Source organism: Chiloscyllium plagiosum, unplaced genomic scaffold (assembly GCF_037043375.1).
Source record: "Chiloscyllium plagiosum isolate Xiang-an unplaced genomic scaffold, Cpla_swu_hap1 HiC_scaffold_18, whole genome shotgun sequence".
Lineage (NCBI taxonomy): Eukaryota > Metazoa > Chordata > Chondrichthyes > Orectolobiformes > Hemiscylliidae > Chiloscyllium > Chiloscyllium plagiosum.
The window spans coordinates 26,365,333-26,387,760 of NW_028270156.1; the positions used below are offsets into that span (position 1 = coordinate 26,365,333).

The window sequence follows — 22,428 nt, forward strand, 5'->3', positions numbered from 1 at the left end:
GCAGCTTGGAGTATACATAGAGTCTGTCATTAAATATTGCCACTGTGCAATTTTGCAGAATTAGCTGCTCCCATTTATATGATATATCAGATATAGACTTTGGGATATATTTGCATATTCATATATTTATATAATGATGACTGAATCCATTATGCTGCCATCAACACTAATCTGAGTCAGAACTATGAAAACTTTATGGACTCATTACTTGCAATGTTGCTTTAGGATAAATGGCCTTATAAGGGAAACAACGCGAGGCCACTCTTTTCTTAAAGGGGCATTGCAAAGTTGGCGAAATAAAATAATATTTCACTGAGTGCTTCCGCTCCTTCTGCATGTCACATCACCGCGTTTCTTTAAAGGGAGGAGATTGGGTTGGTGGGGCTGGGGTGGGGTTGGAGGTGGGGGTCATATCTAACCAGAAGGAAATCTCCACTTGAAGCGAGAGCGGCGCTGGGCCTGGCGTCAAGTGCAGCCCTTGTGTTTGCACAGGGTGTCGTTGCGTCACGCAGGCGCCTGGTCCAATCAGCGTCGGCCTGACACTGATATTAAGGGGGAAAGTTTGTGTTTGAACGAAAAGCCGTCCCATAGTCCCGGTGACATTTAAACTCTGAGCGAGAGCCCAATGTGAAAAAAAGGGACCAAAACCTCCCAACGTTCTTACCCAACCGACCGGACCGGGGAACCAAAATAACCGTGTTGAACCGCCGACGTACGACTTGATTCAGGTACGAAAGCTCTTGCCTGTTCCTCACCTTAACGCTGCTTTCTGCTTCTGGCTTCTTCTAATAACCCTCTGACTGTTTTCCTCTACTTATTTTGAGTCTGCGGAATATCGGCTTCGATCGCCTATTTCTGTGTTATCCTTTCCGCCTCTGTGATATGTTCGTTGTACAGTTTCAGTGGTTTATCTGTGTGCCTGATATAAGTTCTCTTCACAGGAAATCTTTGCCTTTTGAGATCGTCTCTCGGAATTGTTCTGGCAATCGCACTTATTGCTTGTATTGCGACGGACAGTGTGCAAATATTGATAATATCAGGCGAACATCATTTCAAAATTCACGCTGCAGTAAGCTACAAGTGCCCATGTTTGGGGCGCGAAGGGAGGGGGAGTTAATTTGCTGGGATATACGGAACACTGTCGGCGAGACTCCTGCAAAGTTGCTCTCAACATCTGGTAACAGGTGGCACGGGAACAGACCAAAGCTTTTTGTTGCAAGGTACTTGTCAGCTGCCTCTCGAAGCGGTGGGGCTTAAAGGGCGAGTTTTAGTGGGGTTTTTTTTTAAATCACCTCCACCCACACCACACTCCTATCTGCGAGGGAGATTTGGGTGGCTTCGCTTTTAGAAGTTGCTTTCATTTTCCTCCTCAAAAAAATAAATGTTGAGTCTCAGGAATGAGCTGCACGCATGCTTGCGGCAGTCTGAAATCCCAGGAACTTGTTTGATTTCTCCGGCCTTTTGAACGGTGTCTAATCAACAATCAAGGTAAAAAGCAGCGGCTTCATGTTACACAGGTCCCTGTCACTCCCCTGAGCCTGTCAGGGGTGTTGAATAAGTCGGGGCGATTTTACGGGTTTAGACCCTTAGCAGTACACTCGTGCAGTTCAAGCGCGGTCGTGTCGCATTAAGAATGCAACAACAATAAGAGGGCATTTAAAGAATGCTTCTTCGAAGCAAAAGAATCTACAGCAATGTTGAAGGATTTCTCCCCTTTCACTAGCCAGGATAATTGCGTCGCAGCCATCAACCTGGGGCTACCTGTTTGGGAATCAAGGTTAAGGCTTAACAACCTTATTTTGAAGTATCCTGTTCAACTTATGGTTTAGCTTCTTATTGGTAATTTATATAAAAGCACAACCCAACTCACCTTAAGAGGTCCCACTTTGTTTGCTGTGTGCATTCCAGTTTCCCCATCTCGTCTGAGGATCATAGATCATATTCCGGGCTAGCTATTATGGCTCTGTTAGGAGCTGGGGCCAGGTGGAGGTTCTACTGTACATGGGGCACACCGGTAGTGGACCATACCTTGATAATAAATCAAGCGCCTTGTAACGCGGACCCTCCTCCCTCATTAGAGATGTTTATCAGAGATACTGTTTATCCAGCTGTCATGTCGAGATAGGCCTGTAACATAATTGGCCTGACTAGAAGCCCTTTGCCTAACTAACCTACACCCCTCTCAATGTAGACTAATGTATATTTAAAGCCAAAGCATTTCGCCAGGAAGGTCTTTTAAAACTGAATTTTCCATTGACCTTCTGGGACATCTCCTGATCGAGCAGCATTCTCCAGCTACAATTAATACAATTCATGAAGATTCCACGTGTGCAGAGAATAAAACATTGCTTAACCGGGAAGGGGGTGGTTTTCCGCATAGAGACGTGTGCTGTACAGTTTCTGTTCTTAATTTTGTTTTTGTTGTGGAGTTTGAGTGACTGTAGATAACTAACAGGCGGGCAGGCAGAGCAAAGATTCTACCAGAGTGTAGTCAAAAAATAATGGGTTATTATCTCAGCTTGTGTCGATACAATAGCTCAAAATATATTTTGTGTTCAGTACACAGATAGGCATAAAGTATCCGCAAGGCACAGACGCTGGGATAAGTTGTCAGATATCGTGCATCTCCACATTTTACCGAATGAACTAGACAAGACGACTTTAAGTATTCTGTGGATTGTGAAAGGTACTTGGTAGCTTGGTTTACTAATGCAAGGAGACGGGGTCTGTTTCTGAACTAGTGCGATTAATGAGTCAGAATTCTCGAGTTGAGGAAGATGTGTGTGCGTTGGGAGGGGTTGAGTTGAAAACGTTAATTTGTCAATTTGTTAGCTCTTCTGAAACCAAAAATATTCGCCGCTGCTTTGGGACAGGAAGTCCACCAAAGCATGTCACTTTGCAATAATACAGAATGTGAAATGAATGTGAAGTGTGATTGTCATAAGACCTGTTCAAACGAATTGCACCGATGGTTTAATAAACTTTTCGACATTTTCGTTGTTCAGGGTTTCGTATACCCTCTATGAGCTGACACAACCTCTCCATTATGCCTGTGAAAATAAAGGAACGTGTTTTACACTAATTGTTTAATCCGGGTGATTATTGCATGTTATTTTCTAGGCAGCAAGTGTTTTAATCGCACTGTACTGCTCCAACCTGTGTTAACGGTAACGATTAATTTCATTAACCCACAGGCAAGAGATTCCTGGGGTGGAGCCATTGCTTCCTGTCATCCAATTCCTTATTGATTTTAAAAAACAAAAACTAATCTCGGTTACTACTGCTAAACAATGTTGATAGTTTATAGCATATACAGGAGCGAGTAGTTTTAAATGGAGTGCACGCAATATTTTTGATATAATTTTATGTTCCTTAAGAACATTGTAAAAAAAGCATGTTTTGAATCGAATTTGAGGCTTTGTTCGCCGGTTAAGGATTTTAGATCTGCTCATTTCTTCAAGTCTTGTCAGAGTAAGAAGCAACGTGTTATTTTGTCCGAGATAGAAGAACAGAAAAAGTTCCCGAACATATTATGAACCCGCAAAAATGTCACCCTCGTATTTATTTAATGATGCCTATACCATTACCGAAATACCAACCATTATAAAAAAACTCTCATCACTCTGCTGTGATTTTCAAGCTCAAGCGTTTGCTCACTTTGATTTTGTGTGAAGCTTTTTTCTCTCACTGCTTCCGGGTTTCCGGACTGAGTTTTGCTCTTTTGTGCAATCTCGACCAACACCGACTTCCATCAAGGGCATTCCCCTTGCTCCGGGGATAGAGGCTTCAACTCTCTCGCTCATAACAACAGAAAGAACTTTTTTGACAAGTTCATTGCCCACTTTTATTCTTCATCCCTGTTATTCTCTTTTGCGCGACGCATTTGATGTTCAAATTTAAAAATGTACCAATTAATTCGGCCTCACTGCGTAAAACAACATCAGAGCAGCACTCGTCAAATCCCCATTCCGCCTTCTGTGAAAGTGCCCGTGGAAAATAAAACTTGCTCTGGAGTTCTCCACTTTAATATTTTTAAAGCTTTATCATTGATTATACAATCGAGTCACGCTAGTACCCATCAGTTATATTTTTTTTGTAAAACGTACATTTGCAAAATGCAATCGGGCAGCCGGATAGGCCCGGAAAGTACAATTAAAAGACTCATTAAAGTACATTTTTCCCTTTTTGAGAGCTACATTCAATAAAAAATGGCGTCACTCCGTGCCTTTTAACAAACTCAGAGGGGGTGGGGGAGGATTTTATTTTGCAGCGCTCCCCTCCTCCCCACTGAAAAAAAACTGTCCATCAGGTGAGCCCCTGATAAGTTTTGTTTGTGGAAATATTTTAGAGAGGGAGCAGAAGCATCTCAAATAGACCTGGTTGTTTTGTGCATGAACGTATATATGTCTTAATCGTGCATTGGGGGTGCTCAAGTTTTAAACTTCACCGATGAATTGTAGACCACGATCAATTATTGTAATGATAAACCTTGGCTGGTGTGCTTCCCCATTGGCTGTTAGCGTCTATTCCTAACTCCTTGATAAATCCATGGTAGCCAATGTATCCAAAGCTCTTTTGGCGATGCGCTTTAATAAACCCCTTTCTCTTGCAGTATGACGTCAGTTGTATTCAGTATTTCCCACCCTTCGCATGATTTTTTTGTGTGTGTTGTGTGTGTTCAAAACTTTTTTTTTGCGGAGCCCACAAAGAACACTTTGCCCCGGGGGGAAATAGCGACGAGATTAAGGTCTTCTGGTCCGTTTTAGTTGGCGCTAATCCGAAATGCGCTAATTGAGCTTGCAGCGAAACAGAGAGGGAGAGAGAGAAAAAAAAACACCTTCTTCGCCTGCGGATTTATGAAGGCACCAACTTTACTTCATCAAACTTTGTTTGTTGTGAACAGGCGCTTTAATATATCCGCTCCCCCTAAGAAAAACAACTGTGGTCCATTTAGCTGCAGAAAGAATTGACTGACGAAACTTTAAAACAGCTCACTAAAAAAAGGAAATTCATTTTAATTTGCCTTCTTTTAAACAAGAAAGAACGGCGAGGCGGATTCTGTCTTACAAATAATCAGGCTCTGATTAATGCACAATTGTTTCCAGCTAATTTGAAAAGCTTTTCGAAGCCGCACCTTCCTTCAGCCAAACGACAAGAAAACCGGTTTGTACATTGTTATCATTTTAAAAAAAAACCTTACGCATTCATTTTGTTGCGATTGCGGAGTTTCTGCTTGAAGTGCACGGTGTGAAACTTTTTGTGTGTGTGTGTCTGTCTGTGTGTATGTCTGTGTGTGTGCTTCACTCCCTGGTTCGGAATAAATTACTAGCTCGGCAAGTTTCTATGCGGCGCAGTCAAGGCCTTTTCATCTCCATCCGTGTTCACGCTTAGTAAACGCATCGTTACAGATTTGAATTGTAAAAGTTTTCACTCGTGAAAGGCAAACTTTTTTTAAACCCCCGCAGTTTACCGAATCTAGTTGCAGATTTTAATGCATTCGCCTGCCTCCCCATGTCTTCCCTCTTTCTGTTTTAATGTTTGATGTTTTAAAGCTGTTCTTTACCAAAACGAGAGGCTACCCACTGGAAGGCCCCGCTCCGCGCTGTCTCACCCGAGTGGCGTTTTTGCAACAGAACAAAAAGGCACTTTTCTTACGTATGTGGAACTCTCCGCCATAACAGAACGGACAAAGTCTCGATTTTAACCAGTTAAAACAACCCCCTTCCATTACCATCTCTCTCTTTAGACAATTGTAGTAATAGGCCGACGTTCCCATGCAAACTCTTGTCATCGGTCACAGCGTGACCTGTTAGTCCCCCACAAATAATGCCTTTTTTTTCTCATTCCTACCCTCCCTTTCCCGAATGGGCCAACTCCTCCAATTTATAAAGATAGACGTTCAATTATTTTTTTAAAAAGTGGAATCCGGGAATACTGACGTTAGCTGAGGGGAAAAGATAGAAGGGAGTTGGATCAATACTAAGAGAGTGGCAGCTCTGGCCAGGACTCGAGATGACAGTGCATGACGGTCTGGGCAGCTCATTATCCAGCTCCTATTGAGGCGTCCTTTTCACTCAGATGCAAAGTATTTGGCAGAGTCGTTTGTCTCCGCATTGTACTTTAGTTCGGAATGCAATGGTTGTCAGTGCTCTTATTCACTTTCAAGATACTTTATTGATGAGCTCTGACTTTTAGCACTTTTCACATGTCAAGAGAAGTCAAGTGTATGCATCCACGACTTCATTTTATGCTTTGCGCGTTTCTGTGAGACCCCCACCCCCAGCCCCCGCCCCACCCCCGCCGCCCTTTTCCCCTTCTGGTTGCTTTCTTTCTCTCTCTCTCTCTCTCTCTAGGTCAATCTATCCCTATTTCTATCTCTCTCTCACACACACACTCACATACATACACACACACACTCACATACACACGTACCTTCTATTCCAATGGGATAAATAATGGAGACACCCTGAGCAGAGACTGGTGCTACCTATGTAACCTCAAACCAGGCGCTGAGGGGTTGCTTTGGAGTTTACTGAGGTGTGCATTAATAGTGGGGCATTCAACAAATGTGGTTCTGGTGTGTGGTCAGCTGCTAGTTCATTTTCTTCCTTTCCCTGTGATTTTCTGGCAGCCAGTGAAGTGGCACAGCCCATTGGAAATGATCAATTAAAATTAATAGAGCTTGCACTAAGCTGCTGTTAAACAGACGCACAGCCTCTCCGTGGAGGATGTGAAATATGCTTTTTCTGTCTCTGCAAACTTCCGAGCATCTCCTCCAGAGAAGTTGAGATTTAACTTGTTACTTTAAGAAAATAAAATGCTAATAACGGTCGTCGGGCAAACAAAGGACGCGTGGGAGAGGTTTGTGAATGTTTTCGGTGCAGACACTTCAGATCTATTTACCAGAGGCTGGAGTCCACAAAGTAAATGTGTATTTAATCGGCCCTACAAGGGGACGGGAGGTTCCTATTTAGAAGAACATTACCATGGGTTGGTAATTTGTGCGAACTCAACTAAATGTGCTTTTTCCAAAAAAATGTTGAAGATATGTTAAATATGTGTAGTTATTTAAAGCAATTGGTTCCTCCCGTCTTAATATTTTCATATCTCCCAGTTTTTACGAAGCCTCCCAAATTTAGAAAAAAGGTTCTTAAAATGTTCAATTCAATTCGAAATTTGGGTGCATTTTAAAATATACGCAAACACCCCACATGCTCATACACATTACATCGGTGCTGTTTAGCCGAATCCTGACATAAAGTTTTTGTGTACACTGTAATTGTGCCCATAAAAGCTTCCCACACAAGCAGGGAAAGCGAATATAGCAGGGAGGACTCTTGTACCCGGTTGCCCGGCGTGCTCGCTTTCCCCTTTTTTGCATAAGAAAATATTTATTTGTATGCATTTGCATGTGGTGCATAAAACCGTGTGGAGTGATTAGTGGGTTTGAAAGAGTGCATTTCCCGCTCTTGAGGCGCAGGGAGGAAGTGTTTTGCTTGCGGATGATGACAAAGGTCACCCTCTGCTAATGGGCCAGTGAAGTGGAGGCGAGGCGAGGCGAGCGCACCTCCTGAATTCAGACATACATTAATACAACTAGCACCATCCGCAATCAGCTAGGTGTGCTCTCTCTCTCTCTCTCTCTGTCCTCTCTTGTCTTTCTCCCCTCCGTTGTCTCTCCATCTCCGCGTGCTTCAACAACTCCCTCTCTCTTTAGTGACAGCAGATTTTATTGTCAATCTCTGTCTCCTTCGCAGGAATTTGCCCTGTCTCTCTCTCTGTGGAGAAACTATAATCCACTAGCAAGTCTTAAAAAGTCGCCCATCATATTCCATCTTAACTGTTTGCTGGACGTGTTGACAGCGACGCAGAATGCCTCATAAAGGTGAGCCTGTTTGCTTTCTTATATTTAATTTAGTGCATTTGGGGGCATCTTTATTAACATTACTCCATCATAAGACAAATATAAGTTTCCTTCAGCTTCTATCTATGATTTATAGCCCAACTCAGGTTTAGTGCGACATATTATAGGTTTTAACGACTTTGATCATTTAAGGATTGTTTTGAAATACCGCAATGAAACAACGGCAATTCTTAAAGGGGCACAGATAGATGGACTGTCTTCAGGAAACTCAAAGGAAATTCAGTCTATTCTAGGTCGTTGCATCAAACCATTCGCTTGTTTTAACTTGTGGATTGTTTATCCCCTGCTATCAAGCCGTTTTGACTGTTAATGGCCATTTTAATCAATTTCGGCGGTCACGCATCCATTTACTTCACCATTAAAATGAATAATTTCGGAACGATGCACCAGAGAATTTAGCAAAATCCCCTTATTCTCCCTCCAGGCAAATGTAATTGGCGTTTCTGAGAGGAGACGCGAAATGTGTTTGAGATGCTGTACTGTGGGCTTGTCTAATGTCATTTTTTCTGCATGTTTATAAGTAGTTGATGTTTATTAATGATAAGAAAGAGTAAAATAAGTCACTTTAGGCCAAAGCTTGCTGTTTGATGAAGATGCAATGACCCGATGATGCATTGTGTCAGTTTGAATTAAGTAATCAGCCGATTCATTAGTGCCGTTTGCATTGAGTGTTTCAAACTCGTCAGAACTCTGTACAACCGTTAGGGCTTTACTTTTTTAAAGACAAAATCTAGCTATTAATGTTTTTCACCTTCTCGAGAACTAATGGCCTCGGCGTGTAAGCACCAAACTGCATGTGTTCATGTTAAAAAGCAAATGAATTGAAATGAGCGGTCCTCTCTCGGTTCCGGTTCCACGCAGTCATTTGATCAATGTTTTCTTTCCTTGCGTTTCAAACCAGATCCTGCGGCATTACAAACTTTCTTTGTTATAATTTCACACTAAAATAATTTATAGCCATTTAAAATGAACATAGTCTGACAAGAGAACCAAGCATCTCAGTTTTATTTTTGGGGGAGATATTCGTAACCACTCGCACTTACAAGCGAAAATATTACATTTAATCAGCTTTCGCGTCAAGCGTTAATAAGATATTGAACAGTTAAGTGCAGATGTAAACCTAGCTGTCTCTGTAAGATTTAAATTTGCCGAAACTACTCGATGTTATTATAATTTACCGAGCGCTGAACCGAGGTGTTCTGTGCCTCTCATTAGAAATAAGCCTTCGAATTTCTGATAGTAGGAATAATCAGCGCAGTTTTCCCATTATTGTAGGCATGAGTGTTCCAATTGTAAACTGACCGCATCTTAATAGTTAAAACAAAGAAATATTGGCTCAGGTGAGAAGAATATAGAATTTCTACATTTGTTCAAATGCTCGCAAGTTTATTGGTGCTAATACTGAATGTGGAGGAAAGGGGAAAATAAAGTCAGCAAATTAAGTATGGAGCAGGGGGCTTTATTGGTTTTTTAAATAAATATATACAATTCACTGTTTCATATCGTCTAGTCTCGGGCCAGCTTTGAGTAAAGACTGGGCCGTGCAAAAGGGTGACAGTTTAGTTCGAAATTGGCTGTTGGATACAATAAGATCACACCCTATGTATTTGGTGTCGACTGTTAGACTTACATGTAAAAACGTAGAATATATAAAACGTGTAAATATATAAAGACGGATGCAGGATCCAATATCAGGCTGGGCCTGTGAGGAACGACTGCTTGTTCAGCACTTGTTTTCATTTACGTACCGAGGGACAATAGTAACGAGTGGTCTTAAAATTCTAGCCCTGAAATGGATCAATTACTGATATATATATAATATTTTTTTTAAAGTACATTTTAACAAGGCAGTAAAACGGCGTGTGAACTTTCCATCAACTGATGAATTCCTTTTTTTGCAAGCCGAGTAATTAGGAAAGCATTTCCTGCACCCACGAAAACCCCACCGCAGTCAAAAGACGGCATTTTCTCTTTTTTTTAAAATTGCAAATGTTACGGCCCTTTCTTAAAGCGGGAAAGCACAAATGATCTTTCGTAGTCTGACTGGCAGCGACGGCTTCCGCTGGCTGCAAGGGAGTTAAAGCGCCCGGCTTCTCCGGCTTGCTGTGGATAATCAGGTAGCCTCCCTTGGCTGTTGTAAATATTTACGCAGGGAAGTCTGCATGCTGGGAGAAAGTGTTTGTTTGAAGTTTATTTTTTTTTGTGTGCGCAGGAATAGATAACAAAGCTAGTCTATAAATTATTTTCCGGTGGTGTGTTGATGAATAGAAAGAAGAGGGGAGGGTGGAAAACCGAGGCTGCAGGAATTTAGGTCAGATGTAAGAGTGGGGTGAGGGTGGGGGTGCGGTTGGGGGCTAGAGTACGCCTTCTACTTACGGTGGCAAAGGGAAACAGAAAGAGGTATTTCGAGAAAGAGGTAAAAGGAAAATGAAAGCTGGTCCATTTCGTTATTGTACCCCTCTTTTAGCAAACCCCGTGAATAGACCCTTTATTGTAATTGTCTTCTTGCAATTGAGCGCCCCACGGAGCTGTTGTGTCTTTTTACAACCGTTAACAACCCAATACCAGCAACATAATTACCTCCAGATACTCATAACAGAAATTACTTGTTTTATTTGGGGAGGGGGAGGGCGGAACAGCAAAACAAAACTAAAAAAAAAACTGCTCACAGTTCGATAGTGAAAGTTGATTCTCCTCTGTCCTCTCCCTTACCTTGAATGAATGAGTGGGAGACGACGCGTTACGTTTAACTGAACGTTATGTTGCTGATTAGGGACTGTGTGTGTGTGTGTGTGTGTGTGTGTGTGTGTGTCTGTGTGTGTGTGTCTGTGTGTGTCTGTGTCTATGTGTGGGGGGGTTGGTAGGAGGGAGTTACTCACTGGGTATGGGCTGTTAGCAGAATAGAAAGCATTGTTCACTTTCTGTAGCCATTGTCGATCAGCGCTGACCCCCTCCCGTTACTACTTTTTAAGCACTGAGGCGAGGTAGACAGCGTGTGTCAGAATACCTAAGCATAAAAGAGGATCTAAAGACCAGGGAAGAAAGTTAATCAAGAGGAACTAAGTTCAAAAGTACGTTATGGAGTACAGTGCGTTAATAAGTTTTTTGGGGGGAGAAAACTTAGCCCGAGGACGAGTTCCTGCCCACACCCCTCACCCAAAAATGAAAGCACTGAAGTACTAAACTGAGCAAAATGAACCATGCCGAAAAACTGTGCAGAGTTGTCAATGATGAGACATTACAAGTCCGCCCAAAACAGAAGCGAAATATCCACATACTGTTTTCACAAAGTATGGGAGATGGGGCCAGTTTACGCGCATGCTTGTGGCTTTGAAACAGTATTCCACACACTCCCTGGAAGAGCCTGAAGTGGTGCGAGCAGCGTACGGTATCATCATTTTTTCTCACACAGCAGAAACCCGAGCGAGGTGATAAAAATTTTCGAACGGACATCTGTAGAAGTCCCTGAGATGAATTAAAGGGGCGCCTTTATTGCATTGCGATGTGACATGGAATTCGAGCGTAAATTCTTTCCGCCTTCCTGAAAGTAACTTGATGACGGGGTGGGGAGGGTACTTAGCACAAGATGGGCATACCGACTTAGAAAGACCGGTTCCCCTTGTTATGTTTGAGCATCCTTCTCGCGAACCGTAAAACAAGGCCAAATACCTTGAAACGGTCAGATTGTTACGGAATGATTCAATGCAGTTTCTGGTCTAAATAGGGAATTTCAGGAAACTGCACCAATAATCCGATTATATATATATTTAAATCGCCCACCAGATTGCCATAATAAACTTTTTTTGTTTTCTTTTTCCATAGAGGGAAGACTTTAACTAGTATCAAACAGATGCCTGTGGTCACAGGCTGTCAACACAGGTTTCAGGCAAGTTTCAAATATCATTACATTCGGGCAGCACTTTAAATATCGAACATTTCAAACCCCTTCATATCAAAAAACTTCCTGGCTTTGCATTGAGGTACATACAATACAGCCGCCTGCGGCCTCTGTATAACCTATCTGCTTTGTTTTAGCCAATTCTTTTAAAATTGTTCCCTTTAAAGAATATTGTGGAGTCAATTATCTCAGATTGCAGATGTTTCCTTGATTGTGACTTTGCCCTGATTAACGCATAGTTTTATTACTATTAGAACACACTAAACAAGCCACGTGGGACTCTGGTGTAACAGTTCAACATGCAGAACAGTAAGTGACGCTTCTTGTACTTCTATGAATCACAGAACTAATGCCAAATACGAATGTGTCAGGCTCAGGTCGCCCCCCCTCCCCCTCCCCCCCCCCCTCCCCCTCCCCCCCCCCCCCCCTCCACCCCCCCCCCCCCCCCCCGCACTTCAAGTGTTAATGCCAAAGAATGCAGGTTCCGTCATCAACAGTAAAGCACCTTGATTTTCTTGCCCAACCAGGACCTCACTAGCAATTTTCAGCGTCAGTATGAGATGTAACCGTAGTGATTGTTAGCCAGAGCTCTTGTAGCAAGGGTTATCAGGTTCAATACATGTGACGCTAAACTCCCAACTAAAATGACTAGCTAAATTTACTAATTTGGAGAGAAAAAAAGTATGATCACCCAGATTACCTGTGGACCCTTCTATTGTAAGAACACTTCCTCTGTTCAGTTTCAATGTTCCCCAACTCCACTACAAGATGAATCATGAGCTTACAAATCGACAATTTCTTTGTTCATTTTGCACCCACGATTCCTTTTCATCTTGCGGTTATAAATTGCAATTTGATCCACATTTCACTCTTCCAAAATAAATAAAATCTGATTATTTTCTCGTCTGTTGGAAAATGCATTCAGTTGCTGATGCAAATTAACCCCCCACCCCCATCCTCCTGAGAGCGAAAAATATAAATAAAAGTTCTGATCCCTGTTTTCAATCTTCATGTGATTAATTGAATTTGGGGATGTGTGTGTATGATCAAGTAAGCTGTTGTGCGAATTGCTGAGGAGATATCATTCGGGTGAAGCCTTTAGTTTGTTTAAAGGTCGCGGCGGGCTCTGCGGGCTTTGTGCTAATAACTCCTGGGTGTATATGCTGCATAACATCCAAATTGCCACCATATGGTTTTGTATTAGATGACTTGCAATAGAATACAGGGCGCATAATCATTGCCACTGGGCGATTCCTCCACGCCTCAGTACAGAGACGAGTGCAGTGATTAAGTTGTGTCTTTCTTTTTAAAAAAAAAATTGTTGCTTGTGCGTGTCCTTCTCTTAAAAAGTAAACCCGGAAAATTGCACGTGGAAGGGGGTGGGGGGAGGGGCGGTTTGAGAATGCAGAAAAGGCCTGAGCATTCGTTGGCCAGTGTAAGGTATACTGCTGAATGCACAGCGAGTCTTTTAATAGGGAACTCGATACTCCCACACATAAATGGGCGTCAATGCTCCAGTTACCTGCGCTGATGATTTTCTGTAAGAGATTCACACCTATTGCTGTTGTTTGAAAATGCCAACTTGTTTAATGACTGAGGTCCTGTTTCGGTGTGTGATATGTGAATTCATGCTTTGCTTGAAAGAACGCGCACAACCTACTTGGAACAATATTTCAAACGTGTGCGAAAATTGTACAAAAGAGATCTTTTGACTTTAATAGATTTTCCAAGATAATAGCTGTATCATTTGCCTTTTTTTAAAAAAGAAAGGAATGGCCAGGTGGTAAGAAAATGATTATGAGAGCTAAATGTAATTGTGTGCTTGTGATTCTTGAAACACATTTTAAAACTCACGGATGATAATGGGCTGTAATTATATATTACATGTGGTGCTTAAAATGCTAAATGGCTAAGTTTTTGACTTAAAGAAAAAACATTAAAAAGCTGGCGTTTTTGCGTCTTTAAATAGTATTGATTTAAGTAGGGCGCGCGTACCCGGTATCGTGATCGCGCTTAGCCCCCAGGCAACCTTAAAATGAAGCCTTCCTTTAAGGGTAATGAGAATAGCCCAAGACATTATGAATGATATACAAATGCGGACAGAAAGGGACGTTTTATCATGCTTCTATTTGTCGTGACGATCCGATTTTCAAAGTAGAACGGTGTCATAAAGTGACATGCCTGCCACAAGTGTTTGGGACTGATCTTTTCAATTATCCTTCCGTGCACTATCCAGGGAGACTTCCGCTTATTTCTAGAAATTAAGCTCAAAGTTGACGTGCAGCTAGCTTGATTTTCGAGACAAATGTCAGCAAAGCTCATCATTTTCCCTCCTATACTCGGAGCTTATTTATGGCTAAGTGGCTGGGCTTTTGGAGCCAATTTAGCAGGCGCTCCTAGGGAGAAGAGAACAGGTCCTCTTTAAGCCGGGAGCTTCCTCCAGGGACACTGTTAGCAGCCTGAGTTTCAGGTTCGGAGTCTCTATAAACTGACAATTACTGAACTTTTCCTGTTTTTAACAAGCAAAAGAATGGTTTGTTTTGGTGCTTCGGACATCTGTTGTAATTCCGGGAAGATAACGTGTTATTTGTAACGTTGGATGCAGTTGATTTTACATTGTCAGTTAAAGAGGCATTGTTAGCTGCTCGATTAGCTGGACAAAAATCTTGCTTCCGTTGGCTGTTTGGTTTCTTACAATACCTGTATCTAGTGGTTTATCGTACTTAAATCGGCTGTGATGATTTGTTAGCGCACCGACGTTTTCGTTGCTCGTAAAATATTCCGGTTTGATTGGCACTTTTCACATTTAGAGCAGGAGTGCGAGTCTATGGGACAGATTTTGTTTTACAATTGAGATCTCGGGCGGGCTTAAGGACGGGCGCTGTGAGCAGAGAACTTCGCCGAGTGTACCTCTTGGGTCTCGGCCGTTGAATATGTTCGCTGTTGCTTTACCCCTAGGTCACAGTGGAGTGAACCAGCTCGGCGGAGTGTTTGTTAATGGTCGACCATTGCCTGACTCGACGAGACAGAAAATTGTGGAACTTGCTCATAGCGGAGCCAGGCCCTGCGATATATCAAGGATTCTCCAGGTAACAATCTATCAGTTAATACGTCTATCTTTACATCATTGCAAATCGACCTGGAACGCATGCAGGATGTCAGTGTTACCGTTTGCATATGCAATCAGCTTAATGAATCATTTTCTAGAAGGGGTTTTCTACAATCCAAAAATGCTTCCTAAAAATTGCATTCGTACCTTCAAAGTGATTTATTTCAAAATTGGCGAAAAAAAACAATAAATTATCTTGAAATGATTGAGAAATGGTAAGATTTCCCCCTGCCATTTAAGGGTTTATTTTTGTATTGTAGACCCAATGTTGATGCAAAAAAAATAAGTTTGAAACTTTTTTTAAATAACTTTGGCACGCGCCAGAAATTCTCTTGAAATCAATGCAATATTGGTACGTTTCCCACTGCCATTTAAGGTATATTTTTGTATTGTAGACCCATGCTGATGCAAAAGTCCAAGTAGTGGATAATCGAAAAGTAAGCTCAACATTGCTTAACTATATTCATATACCCATATAAATATACATTATCAAACAAAAACAGCCACTTTATTTGTAAAACTTTTTTTGATCGCCATGCTTTCCCTTTTCCATATATACCTGTAGGTGTCTAACGGCTGTGTCAGCAAAATCCTGGGCAGGTATTATGAAACTGGATCCATCAGACCCAGGGCAATCGGAGGGAGTAAACCAAGGGTAGCCACTCCTGAGGTTGTGTCCAAGATCGCTCAGTACAAACGCGAGTGCCCGTCGATCTTTGCTTGGGAAATTCGAGACAGATTGCTCTCTGAGGGGGTCTGTACTAACGACAATATACCAAGTGTGAGTAAAACATTTAATTCACTTTGAACGGAGGGAAGGATTTATTTATTGCCACTAACGACTGCACACAGAAAGTATGCCTCATTTGCTCAAACATTTTTTTAAAAATAAAAGCATATGTGTAATTTCATTATCATGGAGACCGCAGCGGCGGAGGCAAAAAAAGTAACTAGTTCCCTCAGACATTGATTGTTCTTTAGATTAATATTCCCTCGGAATATTAACTCAGAGACGTTGCATTTAAATAAATGTTGTTTGTTCCTTCGATGGATAAATGTGGATGTTATGAAGTGAAATTATTTAAATATGGCGAAATGTACAGATATTTTTATCCTGATTGCAAAAGATTATTTCAAACATTATTCTTGAATTTCGTACGATTGATCTAAGTGCTCGCTACTTTTGTGAAATGGAAGATACCAATTGGAGTAGATTCAGTCACAAGGCTGTGTCAACAGGCACACACACATAGATATACATATACAGATAAATTTAACTCATCGTTGGCTTTTGTGATTTATTTTCTTTTGTGCTGTTTAATGATATGAATGCAAATGAACACATCTCTTGTCAAACCTTTACGAACGTGGCTGATGCGCAGTTGAGACTGAAAGTATCAGAGACTAAATTAATATATGTTCAATCATAATTCTTGTATATTTAGTTGGATGTTACTTCTACGAAAAATTTCATGGGCTTATCACGGGCATCTGTGAATTTCAACATTCAAATTGTTCACTTTAAGAGCGGAAAGATATTTAAGAAGAGTGGCTGATTGGCTTTCAGGTGTCATCGATTAACCGAGTCCTTCGCAACCTGGCTAGCGAAAAGCAACAGATGGGAGCAGATGGGATGTATGATAAGCTGAGGATGCTGAACGGTCAGACAGGTGCATGGGGTACCCGGCCAGGCTGGTATCCGGGCAGTTCGGTGCCAGGACAGCCCAACCAAGGTAAGGAACTCTGGCTGGTTACACTTACGAGGGCCAGTCTTTAACTAACTGACGGAGAGCTAATCTAAAATGTTCTTGGGTATGTTGATTCGATGGATAGCTTGTGATACTCAAATATGTGGCTATTTTGGTTAGCTATTCAGCAAGTTAAGGTGAATGGCAAAATAAGCGCAGGTATACGTTATACAACAAATTTTAAGAATAAAATAATAAATCATTTGCAGTTTGGCAATTGTTCCTCGTCTAATCTAACTGTGAGGAGTCAGTGCGTTTCATCTTCCTCTGTCAATCCAACCCGCTGTTGCTATTTTCTTTCGTTGTAATATCTGAAAAGAATAGCAACACTATTCCAGATATTCGATGTATGACAATAAAGTCAGAATAGTACGCAAATGCGATGAAATTAACGAACGTCTATTTTACGCCAAGTGCTAATGCCAGAATGCAACTCTTGAAGGAATGCATTTTATGCATTTCAAGATTGACTTTGTGTCGCTATGTTTGAACGTTGAAAGTGGCCAATGTGTTTACTGGGCAGGTCTTCTACACACCCTCTGTAAGCGTTAGGAACAGTAAGACTGTAACCAGCAACACCTTGCATTTATAGATTGCCTTTAACGGGAAACTCACCCCAAGCGTTCAGCAGATCACCAATCTTATTTTTAGACGGATTTGTCCGATCACCTCAATCACCCCCATCCCATTTCTTCCAGGTCAGGAAAACAGTGGACATTCATACCGGAATTTTAGAAATTAGACAGGATGTGAGGAATTGTCTTTCCGTTCAGTTGGGCATATAAATGCTCCCATTGTCCTCATTGTTAAATATGGCTATATTATTCACAACTTTACAATAATATTTAATAATTACGCAGAACGCTAACACAAAGTACATAGCTAATCGCTGGAGAATCTTAAATTTAATCTTTTGAAAATGGAACATTATCAGCTGGAATTAAAATCAAACTTGAATTGTTCGACTGCACTGGTCGTCAATGAAAATGACAATGCGTGTTTATCAATCCATCAGTTAAAATCATGAAAGTAAACCAATTAAACGTCGCAATGAAACACTCAGTTGGGAAGTCCCAGATAACTCTTAGTAAGCATTAATTTTTGGAAAATACTTTCTGATCATTGGTCAAAGGTTTTAGCGTTGGAAAGTTTGGATAAAGATGGGGGAGATCGTATGTGTAGTTAGCGAGGGCAAAAGAAAGCAGCAAATTCATTTACTTAAGTAACCTCACGAGAACCACACAACTGAAAACACAAATAACGCCAGGACCACTCATTTTAAAACAAATGCACATTCTTATCGAGTTAAAAAGTACTTAGTAATATGGGTAACCTTTTTATAAACCGTGTTACATGACTATAAGTGTATGTGGTTTTCAGACCTTAGATTTTTCCATATAACCTTCTTTAAGTCATTTGGGGAGCTGACGTCGTTCATGTTTAAGGTTAGCTCATGTTTATTATCGCGATAGCAGCGAGATAATTTGCAGTGTAATTGGATGTGATGTTAGTGGCTTGGATTAGGGTAGGGGGTGGAGGTGGTGGGCGAGACCGACAAGTGAATCATTTTCTGTATCCAGTGTGTCATTAGTGAGCCTGTTCTTGACAGTCATCAGCCTGGGGAGGAGGTGTCCCGTCCACAACCTGCTTTTTGTTCGCAGAATCAGCAACAGTGTGCGGAATATATTGTACAAAGGATGCTTCAGCCACACGCAAGAATTTGTTATGGGAACAATTCTGTCGCTATGTAATTGCTCATTAGAGAGCGTTTTGTTTCTCATTAAGCAACATGAATAAGCGTCTAGTTCTAGGAGACAGCTGTAGAAATGTTACACATGAGACCCCTGGACACCATATCGCACCACTTGCCAATTAGACATGTCAGCTTTCTGAGAAGCAAACAATATAAGAAGGGCACTAGAAAGATACACAGCAACGCATTGCTTTCTGTAAGATATCCCCCAGCTTGTTATAGCACTTTTAATGAAGCCATCGACACAACTAACAACGAGTGTATTACAATACAAGGGCGCTTTAAAAGTCCAAACTTCTAAACATCTTTAACTTTCCCCTCATCGCAGTAGGAAGAGTACAAACAAACCTGGGAACATAGCCTTTGCTGAGAGACTTGATAGCCGAGTGACAATGTCCAAGTACAGTCATATCTTTCTGGGTGCATTGAATAGTCCCATATATTAAGAGTAGGAGTTTGAAGGGTATCAATGTTAATTACAAATCGGAAACTTTCAGCAGAATTTTTTTTATTTCAGAAGTTCATTTTTTTGTGACTATAATACTTATCGTTTAACTGCGTAAAATAAACGTGGGAATACTGAAGTCAATGCTCTGGAGTAATTGGAAGATATTGGATGAAATGATTAATAATGATGTCCTAAGTTGTTACAATTGCTGGATCTAAAATGTGATCTTTATATTCTACCGATCAAGATTGCAATAACGGATAAAACTTATTTCATTCCTATTGGCTCCGTTTCTGCATTGTTCAAACTGATTAGGTATTTTAGGTGAATTATTAGATTGGAATCTCTAGGGATAGCAAGGGAAATCTAAACTTGTTTACTGCAATTATATGTTAATGATTTTGGTGGAGGTGGGATGTTTTTGACACTCCCTTTGAATTGTCAGGACCGTGCAAGCCTTGCATGGAGACATATTGAGCTTTGACTGCTCTACGTTCGGACCTTTGCTCGTCAATTCGGGCCATGACAAACGCTGAATATTGGTAGTTTAGGATCAATATAAAATTCAGAATAACAACCATTTGCAGGCACGAAATTATCGAACAATTGTATCAAGCAAAATAGGGGGATGCGTTTGGCCCTTTGCTCTTTGATTGAATAATTCGTTTGGTTTCATCAGCCCACCTGTTCATCATTGCCCTGTAAATGTTTCCTTGTGTTTCTTGATAACCCTATTTTAATCACCAACTCTAAAGCAATACTTGATTACAATCAATATCACTTCAAACAGATTAACCGGCCTTTATCATATTGTTGTTTGTGGGAGCTTGCTGTGCGCATATAGGCTGCCACGTGCCCAACATTGTCGTAGTGACACACTTTAAACACTTCATTGGCTATATATCCACACACACACGCACACATTTATATATGTACTCTGGGTCATCCTAAAGTTATGAAAAAACGCGCCGTATTAACACTAGGCTTTGTTCTTATTGGTTTCATCTTACCTTCAGCTGATCATGAAACGTAATCATGTCTCTAACGTGCTTCTGTAAGATATCTGTGTTGTATCTGGACAGTTTTGAACAGAAAACTGACTTCATACCTTCAACTCAAAAATCATCACAGAGAATCGTTTTGGCGAGGTTGTAGAACTCTAAAGTCATGAAATGCAAAAATAAGTCTCAATCCTAATCCCATTGTCAATGTTGATCATTAACGTTCATCCTGCATGGTGTGATTGGAACAGCGGTATCAAATGTGTAATGAAATCACACTTTCTTTAAAGTGCAATTGCCTCTGTTAAACTGTTTGAGGAAGTTGAGGGGCAAAATTGTAATCTGAACCATGCTTTGCGTCACATTGACACTGAAATAAGTGGAATATACAAAATGGAAAGTATTCTAACCAATTAAATATACGAAGTAACTTCGCTTCCTTCCTGTTGATGAAATGTCTGACACATTATCCCTCTGACCCGCTGACTGCCTGCAATTCGAAGTTATCTCAGTTTGTCTAACACTTGTATAGAAGTCAAATTGTGCAGATCCGAATGTTTGACGCTGTGCCAATGAGGACATTGTATGGTACCTCAAGAACCGGACTGCAAAACTAAAACGCATTAAAGTGATTTATATTTTTGTTACACGATTAGATAAATAAAATTGAACGAACTTTTAAAAGAAGCCACAATGAGCGTTCTTTAAAGTTTTATTCCAATTGACAAAAAAAAAGCCAGTGGTGTTAATAGAGAGAGTTTGATTTCATTTCATTTAAAACACAGGATTAACACAAGGAGACAATAATTACTTTCAACTGAAAGTTCTCACGAACTGGGTTTATATCTTTGTTCAATAATCTTTATAGAGACAGGCATAGAACAGATATATCCTCCAAATCATTAACGGAATCTTATTCGCAATATATACGCAGATTCTTAATTCTCCCCAACCACCCCGAATCCCAACCCCCACCCCCAACCTCGTGTCGGGATGTTTGAGCAGATTTTTAAAAGTCCATTACTGGAAGCACAAGTCAGGATTAGGTCTCTTAAGGGGGAATATGGTTTCAAGCTGATTCATGTCAGCCAGCTGTAGAAAAAAATACCAGTATCAAGCCTGACAATAGTCTAAGAGAGACATCACTATCTGGCCAACCCTTCAAGTAGGGGAGTGAGGCATTCTCCAGCGAATTAGGGTTTTAAGGATAGCTGTGACAGGTTTTTTTTCTATCTTTTTTTTTCTCTTTCTCTCTTATATGGCTAAAGCCTTCTATAGGATTTAGACACTTTCCCTTTCACAAGGTTTATGGGGAAGGGCAGAGTATTTCTCATCTGGGCTGGAGCACTGAGAAGCGCCGCAATTCGTTTGCTATCTCCTTGCTCGTTTTCCGCGTGAATGATTAAGACACTAAGAAACTAAGGAATGATTTTATTTCCCAGCGCATTATTGTAGAAAACAAATCCTAACCCCAGCGTCAGTTGGTCTGGCTGTGGGATAATAGGACGCACATTTATCCTTCTTTTTACGGATTAAGAGTAACAGCAACAGGGACCAGGGTATTCAATTGGTTCTTTAAGAGATTGCAAACCGCCCGCCCCTAAAATAGACATAAAAGAAAGATAACTTAATTGTCTGTCGTTTGGTTTGTGTGTGTGTTAATTTTAAATTATTGCACACCCTTTATATCAGAGGCAATCAGAATATTAGGTTTATATTTAAAACTATTGACAACATGGCCATTCACCTGTATTCAAATACATTTAATATAGAATGCGGAATGTTTCAGTATTGTGAAGTATAGTTATTTACAGAAGTGTTAAAGATAATTTACAAACATAATTTCGTTATTGCATCCAATGTGGACTAATAAAATCGTCTGTTTAACGACACTTTCTTTCTCCAGTGCGTATGCACCTTAATTATCGATTAGACGTTGCCAAGTATTGGCCCACAGGGCAGTGGAGGCCCAGTCTCTGGATTCATTTAAGAAAGAGTTGGATAGAACTCTCAAGGATTGTGGAATCAAGGGTTATGCAGATAAGGCAGGAACAGGATACTGATTAAGGATGATCAGCCATGATCATATTGAATGGTGGTGCAGGCTCGAAGGGCAGAATGGCCTACTCCTGCACCGATTGTCTATTGTCTATTGACTGTAGAGAGAAGAACTTGATCGCGCCCGAATGCGCGAAGAAGGGAAGGAAAGGCGCGACTGGAAATGTATTTTTAATGCTACGGGATAAAGGACAGCCGATACCCCACCAAGGACTGGTAGAAAGTCGCTGATTTGGGGCAAGTGGTCAGAAATTCAGCGCAGCGCCTAACTTCCAGTTTAGTGGGAAAAAAGAGAATTTGCGATAAGATTGTTTAATGGAGGGGGGGGGGGGGGGGGGGGAGTCGATTATCGCGAGGCTCCAAATTCAACACCTCCACCCCACCAGCCCACCTCCCCTCACAAAATTGCACACATGCTTTGGAGAGCAAACGCGTGGAAGATAGAAACAATGATAGCTGCAAATGATAGTTTGCGCCGCCAAAGGCCAC

At 41.2% G+C, this 22,428-nt stretch overlaps 1 protein-coding gene across 8 annotated transcripts in view; it reads left to right on the forward strand.

The window, feature by feature from the left end:
• Positions 1–512: 512 nt before the first annotated feature.
• The window catches only part of LOC122557698 (paired box protein Pax-6), a 31,303-nt gene continuing 9,387 nt past the window's right edge, over positions 513–22,428 (forward strand). Inside the window, exons 1-8 of one of the 8 annotated variants that reach the window (XM_043705569.2) lie at positions 513–728; positions 7,758–7,885; positions 11,747–11,810; positions 12,077–12,131; positions 14,781–14,911; positions 15,327–15,368; positions 15,497–15,712; positions 16,499–16,664. In XM_043705569.2, the coding sequence (XP_043561504.1) occupies positions 12,122–12,131; positions 14,781–14,911; positions 15,327–15,368; positions 15,497–15,712; positions 16,499–16,664 (565 nt within the window). In that variant the 5' untranslated portion in view covers positions 513–728; positions 7,758–7,885; positions 11,747–11,810; positions 12,077–12,121. Of the gene's footprint in view, positions 729–2,667; positions 2,687–4,712; positions 5,164–6,771; positions 6,862–7,536; positions 7,621–7,757; positions 7,886–11,746; positions 11,811–12,076; positions 12,132–14,780; positions 14,912–15,326; positions 15,369–15,496; positions 15,713–16,498; positions 16,665–22,428 lie in introns of those variants that run through there. The other 7 variants (XM_043705564.2, XM_087996359.1, XM_043705566.2 and 4 more) reach the window with 7 other exon arrangements.